General features: G+C 48.1%; 2 protein-coding genes across 2 annotated transcripts; one reads left to right on the top strand and one right to left on the bottom strand.

The window, feature by feature from the left end:
- Window positions 1-1325: 1325 nt before the first annotated feature.
- Window positions 1326-2510, top strand: KD926_006501 (elongation of very long chain fatty acids protein; the record flags this gene model as incomplete). The annotated part of the gene is made up of 3 exons (XM_053099492.1): window positions 1326-1736; window positions 1797-2079; window positions 2143-2510. 3 exons carry the CDS (start codon window positions 1326-1328, stop codon window positions 2508-2510), a joined length of 1062 nt encoding a protein of 353 aa, XP_052956758.1.
- A 692-nt stretch (window positions 2511-3202) lies between these two features.
- Window positions 3203-4726, bottom strand: KD926_006500 (uncharacterized protein; the record flags this gene model as incomplete). The annotated part of the gene is made up of 3 exons (XM_053099491.1): window positions 3203-3737; window positions 3790-4517; window positions 4625-4726. 3 exons carry the CDS (start codon window positions 4724-4726, stop codon window positions 3203-3205), a joined length of 1365 nt encoding a protein of 454 aa, XP_052956757.1.
- Between the last annotated feature and the right edge of the window lie 1749 nt (window positions 4727-6475).

Raw genomic sequence — 6475 nt, 5'->3', positions numbered from 1 at the left:
GATTCCTGCGGTACGGTTTCTCATTGATTGAAGTGTAAACATTGATTGTTATGGTTACATTGATCAGAGAGGCCCAAAATTGAGACCATCGACCGTTTCAAGACAACTGGGAACAGCCAACTACCGGATGGGGAAATATACTACCTACTCTGTACGAGGTAGTTGTCAACGCATCACAAATGAAACGCCAATCAAACCATCCACCGGCCCACATCATCCTTATGATAACCTCCGATGTTCCTGAAGTATTGAGCCACCACAAAGTATGCGATTTATCCTACGGTGTAGACTGCCCCTGTGTCAATCGGAGCAACGTTGTCTCGTCTCAGGTCGGACAGCCATCGCGATGAGGACCATGATCCGAGCCGTGTTACCAGGCAATCGGATGGCTCTTTACGTATACCTAGTGTTGAGTGCACGATATTCTCCGGAGAGCCTCAGATGGTAGTCGACAGAGAGGTCGGAGAAAATGATCCTTCGAAGGAAACCTGGGGATCACGATTAGTGATCGACCCAGGGTCCATAAATATCCGAAAAATTCGACGTTCCTGTAATTGGGGAGATAATCAGGCGGGCAAAGACCTCTTATTGGTGAGGGAGGTGACAGGTCGAAATTAAACCCCGTCGTGGCAGATGAAATTGAGCATGTGAAAGCCAAAATTGAGTGGCCAACCTGGTCAGAATGGCTGCAATTGAGTTGTACCACCTGGACGGCATCCCTGGCTTGAGCATTTAGCATTTGTGGTCTTTGCAGGAGCATCGAATGTAGGGAGGACGCCGGACATTCGAAACGGAAGCCTTATGCTGCAAACAAAGACCGACAGAATAGTGTCTGCCTGAACACATCAGGGAATGACGGATAACTGGGAACCCCTTTTATGCCGACCGAGGCACTAGGCCGCATTGGGGGCCGCAGCGGACGTGCCGGACCAAAAAAAGAGACGCGGATCGTCCTCCTTGCGAACTCTCGCTCTCTCCACCTCTTCTCGTCTCTCTTTTCTTTCCATCCCAGCCGACCTCTTCTTCTTCTTCTCAACCTTTTCCTTTTCTTTCTTTCTTCCCTTCTTCTTCCCCCCTTTTCATTACTGTCTTTCTTCGCTTCTTGTCGTTCCTTCCATTGTCTGCACCCTTTCCGGCTTTAACCTTGTCGGCCCTGTCAGCACAATCCTCCCCGAAGGAAAAAAAAAAGGGAAGGGGAAAAATAAGAGAGGAAGAAGAATTGGCAACTCGCCCACGTCTCGCTTTTCTCTCAACCGGAAAAGCGCAGTGCGATCGCACAACTTTCAAGTCCTCTGAAATCAACTGTTTGATTTCTACCGTCCATCATGGCCGCTGAATTGTTGCAAGACGTGTCATTCCCGACAATCGATCGGCCCTTCGGCATCCACCTGTGGCCCATTTTCAACAAGGCTTTTGAGTATGTCGTGGGTTTCCCTGCCGAGGAATTCAAGTTCGTTGCGGGTCAGACGCCTCTGTCCGACATCCGTTCCACCGCGGCGATGCTCGTCACCTACTATGTGGTCATCTTCGGTGGTCGCGCCGTCATGAAGAACTTCTCGGCTCTCAAACTCAACACCTTGTTCATGATCCACAACTTCTACCTGACTGCGATCAGCGCAACTCTGCTGGCACTCTTTATTGAGCAGTTGCTGCCGACCATCTGGAGGCATGGCATCTTCTTCGCCATTTGCGACCATGACGGTGGATGGACTCAGCCCCTCGTCGTCTTGTATTATGTGAGTGCGCCAGAAATACTGGTAAACAACCGACAAACATGCTGATGCGACAATCAATAGTTGAACTACCTGACCAAATACCTCGAATTCATCGACACCGTCTTTCTCTTCCTTAAGAAGAAGCCGTTGACCTTCCTCCACACCTACCACCACGGTGCCACCGCCCTCCTGTGTTATACTCAGCTGATCGGTCTGACTTCCGTGTCCTGGGTTCCTATCACCATCAACCTGCTGGTCCACGTCGTCATGTACTGGTACTACTTCCAAAGCGCCCGTGGAATCCGCATCTGGTGGAAGGAGTGGATCACCCGTCTCCAGATCGTCCAGTTCATCATTGATGTCGGTAAGTAAAGCAGTTGAGTCGCTTACGAAGAGGGAGAGAATCTGAGCTAATGCGACGGAACAGGCTTCATTTACTTCGCCTCCTACACCTACTTCTCGTCCACCTACTTCCCCTGGGTTCCCAACATGGGCAAGTGTGCCGGTGAGGAGTTCGCCGCTTTCGCCGGAATTGGTATCATCACCTCCTACCTCTTCCTGTTCATTTCTTTCTACATCGCCACCTACAACAAGGCTTCCAAGGGGGCCCGCCCCCGCAGCAACACTGGCCGCCAGGCTGTCATCGATATGGCCAAGTTCCAGGTGCCTCCTCCCACCAAGGGCAACGGAAAGGCTGCCAACGGAAAGACTGCCAACGGAAATGCCAAGTCGAACGGCAACGCCTCGTCTACCGGCCGGTCTAACGGACCCGTCACCCGTTCTCGGAAGGCTTAAGTCTGCGCGCTTACCGCTTTGGAACGTGAAGTTGGGCTTGTGCATAGAGCATACCGTTTGGAGTTGAAACGTCGCACAATCGACATACTCGCAAAGGGCGCGGCTTGATCCAACATTTTCATACCGTTGTTAAATACCACCGATGGTTGACGTTCTTGGAGAGCTCACCGCGCGATACGATACGTGGGTGACTCGATGATTCTTGATTCTCATTTCCCACCGTTTTCAATATGGGGGTCCCAGCATTTTTTATTATCATTGTTTAATGAATGACCATCATGATATTGGTCGTCCTTCGTCGCGACCAATTTTAGAGCATTTCTCCGATGCAGCATTGGGGCATGGCTTGGCCGGTTTTTCTCAAGTTTACGTGAGTGAAAGGTTTTCTTCTGGCTGGACAATGGTCGAGGGTTGGTTATGCCCATTCGACTTCTTCCAGTCTGTATTCTACATTTTTTTCTTCTTGCTTTTCTCTTGGTCCTGCTGGTGGCAGTTCCTTTTTGACTCTTCTTTTTTATTCTTGTGTTAGTGAAATATTATAGATGCCCCCGCCCCCTAATGTAATCATGGCTATGTGTCTTATATGGGAACCCATACATTACTGTTGTACATAAAATCAAATCATTGCATTGTATTCACCACCAGTGTCTTCGACTTCCTTTACCCTACAGTTTCCGCTACGGAGTAGACGATCAACGAACGGATGCATGCTCACAGTGCATGCGCACGCGATTCAGATTGTTATCGGAGAGGTCAAGTCCATGCTTGACCATATGCAAAGGCCAATATTTAGCTGAGTAGTCAAGAAATGCATCTGGCTTGTCGTCACTGAGAATGGTAGTCAAAGTGTATCCAGGTCCGTCGATGTCAGGGATAAACAAGTAATCGAGACACACTTGTAACATCACTCTGTGAGACTGCTGGAGGTTGAAGCTGCCTCCCCAGCCCATATCTCCTCTCTTGGTTAGAAGAAATTCCCTTGCTGTCGGATGAATAAATGAGAGCTTTGAGTCGTGTATGCTGATGAAGAGGCCGCAAGGTTCCTTGACGACAGCCTCGAAAGCGGAAAGTGACCAGATTCCATCCATGACGTCTGCATGTGATCCCACTTTTTGCTCTTGAAGAGCGAGAGTCAACGCAATATTTGCTTCAAGTAAAGTAAGAGGTCGTTCAGCAGCGAGCACAAGGTGAAGAAGGAATTTCTTTGCTGGCTCATCGGCATTTCGACTCAACATGGTTTCATAAGCATCAGCAACGCTAGTTACTGAGCAAATGAGACAGTAGCTTTTCCACAGATGATATTTTGGAATACATAGCAGGTTGTTCCTCAATATAACCGAGTGTTAGGTATTGCCAAGGGTAGGTGCGATGTTCCATGCTTTTGAGTCGCGTCTTAATCTTCTCAGCAGCACTGGATTGATCATTGAACTTTCTGGTCAGGATTTCGACTTCGGCGTCGATGACGAGATCTATTTCCTCACGGATCTGGTCTGATTTTTCATCGCCGTCAAGGCGCATGTATGCTGCGTTCTTTGGGAAACCCTCGAATGAGCCTTCCACATCTTGATAGGGACGACTTGTGATAAGGAACTTGAGCTTTGACGTTGACCGCTTCTCTTCGTTGGAATAAAACTTCCCCAGGGTTTTTGGAATCCAAGTTCTGCTACTCTTTTCACATTCATCCAGAGCATCCAGGACGCAGATGATCTCGCTGCCCTCTGAAGCTGTTGCGCAATCTACTAGGATTTGCCATAGCTCGGAAGGCTTCATGGTTAAAGTTTCACCATTTGCTTTGTGGGCTGGAAGGGCATGTCGGATTGCGCTTGAGGTGGATGAAATGGTAAAGATTTGGTGTAGTAGTGCACATAGTGCACGGGCACCATCCGTCTTCCCACCTTCACCTTCTTTGAAAAAGAAGTAAGCCACTGCGGATTGTGGGCTATATACCATGGAATATGGTGTAATGGTAACCGTAGTAAGATTCAGATGTCCTTCGTCAACCAGTGTCTTTGACAAGACGGACTTGCCACGCCCAGGGCCCGCAGAGACCCAGAGAAGACCTGAGCTACTACTGCGCCACTCAGAGAATCGCTGATCCTTCAGGAACCACTCACAGGTTCTAGGAACTCTTTCGGATTGATGTCCTTGTATCGCATGTAATCACCAGCAGTACGGGCTAAGTCATTAAGTAAACTTGTTTCCTCTTTGTCTTTCATGTGATGGAGAATTCCTTCACCAGTGACGCATGATTGATGGAGTACTTGTAGCTGACTTTCCATGTTTGTCCAACTTTCAGACCGTTGACCGATAAGAATGAAGCAATTGCGGCAGGACTCGTCTAACTTGTTGATCTTTTTCGTAAGTTCAGACCAGCCAGCTGACCCTTTTATATCTGTAGAATATTTGAATGCCAGGGGTATGCCGAAGTGGTCAAGAATGACTGCTTAATCAACTAACTATGGGTTAATATAGGCCCTTTTATATTTAATTCTACGTGATTTTTATGGTCGATGTTATAGAACTTTCCGCTTTATATGAAGATATCCGGAACTTGCCTTTAGCGAAGGTTTGGCGGATTGCCTGAGGCATCTGGATTTTCTACAATATCCATCCATGCACGGGAGGTTTGGCTACTGGCCAGATGGCGTATGACTTGAGAGCGTGGTATTCAATTATTTATGAATAGAGCTTGGTCAAAGGCTCAATAAGAGGCTGGTAATGCTGTCGATGCTTGGGGTCAAGATATTCTTGCTCCCAAAATTGCCAATACACCTGGAGGTCCCCGGTGTTGTTAAAACCCTCTAGCATATCTGCATTTTGTGTGACGCCACTGGTTAAGAGCTTTCGAGGTCCGCCAGGGCTTGCAGAGAAGGAAGGACAGGGTGACTTACAGGCAGGAGTAAGGATACACCGGACCATACGAGTGCTGCATATGGTTGCTCACTGACAGCAGTTTCCACGACCGGATCAGGCCACTTGAGAAATTTCGTCAGCTTCTCAAGTTGTGATCGTATCTTAATATCGCGGTCCATGATTGTGATCCTCCACTGCCATTTATCTCGGTCCTCCAGAAGTTTCTTCACGGCGGCTTCGACAGAAAATTTGCTCGAAAGATCCGGTCCAGCATCGCCATCGCTTCGTACAAAGCCTAGATGATCTGTGTATGCTGTCACGACCTCCTGATTAGGTATGTTTCTTCTCTTGGAACAGTTCAAAGGCCCGGGTCCAGGGGTCCACCTGAGTCTCGCGATCCATTGGCGACATAATCGCTGTTTGAGTAGGTGCGATCGAAGTTGTTGGCGACTTGGAGGTCGTGAAAGACTCGACTAGCAACTGCGTACTGGTACTATTCACTGGGTCAGGCAAGAACCGCCATAGCGGGCAGGGGCGCTTCTTCGGGGCTCGTTGGCGTAAGACCAGATGACTCTGCATTCACTGATTTTTTGCTCTTCCTCAACCTTCGAAACACGCCGTTCACACATGCTTCAATACATTCCATCCTTTTCAACACTAAAAAATGATAAGAAAATATGGGGAAGTTAATAACGAGCGAGGAAGTGGGAAGCCTGCACTTATGAACATTATTACTGAGGCGCTGGACATGTTCGCAGCGAGGAAATGACAGTCGTCGAACAGTTCATCATGCATAAAGACAACAAGGCTTTGTAAACCGCACAGCAGTAGTAATGTGTAAGTTTTTGGCCTCAGGCAATCGCTTTGTGGATTTATCCTTCCTCCACCTACGTTAAACTACCATTGGCTACAGGAAGTTCAAACTATACTTACCATTATATTTCTGCCTTCGAGCCCTTTCCATAACAGAGATTGAAGGATAAGAGCACCGCTTGTAGGGGGAATGGATGGATGTGTCTGGGCTGATCTGTCTAGGACAAACTCTTCGAACAAGATTCAGCTCTAGTATGTACATACGTACGTAGGAGGTATGTATCATAAATACTAAGACA

Source organism: Aspergillus affinis (assembly GCF_023601865.1).
Source record: "Aspergillus affinis strain CMG 70 chromosome Unknown NODE_34_length_287566_cov_88_205910, whole genome shotgun sequence".
Classification (NCBI taxonomy): domain Eukaryota; kingdom Fungi; phylum Ascomycota; class Eurotiomycetes; order Eurotiales; family Aspergillaceae; genus Aspergillus; species Aspergillus affinis.
The sequence above is the reverse complement of the archived record's forward strand: the minus strand, read 5'-3'. Positions and strand labels throughout refer to the sequence as shown.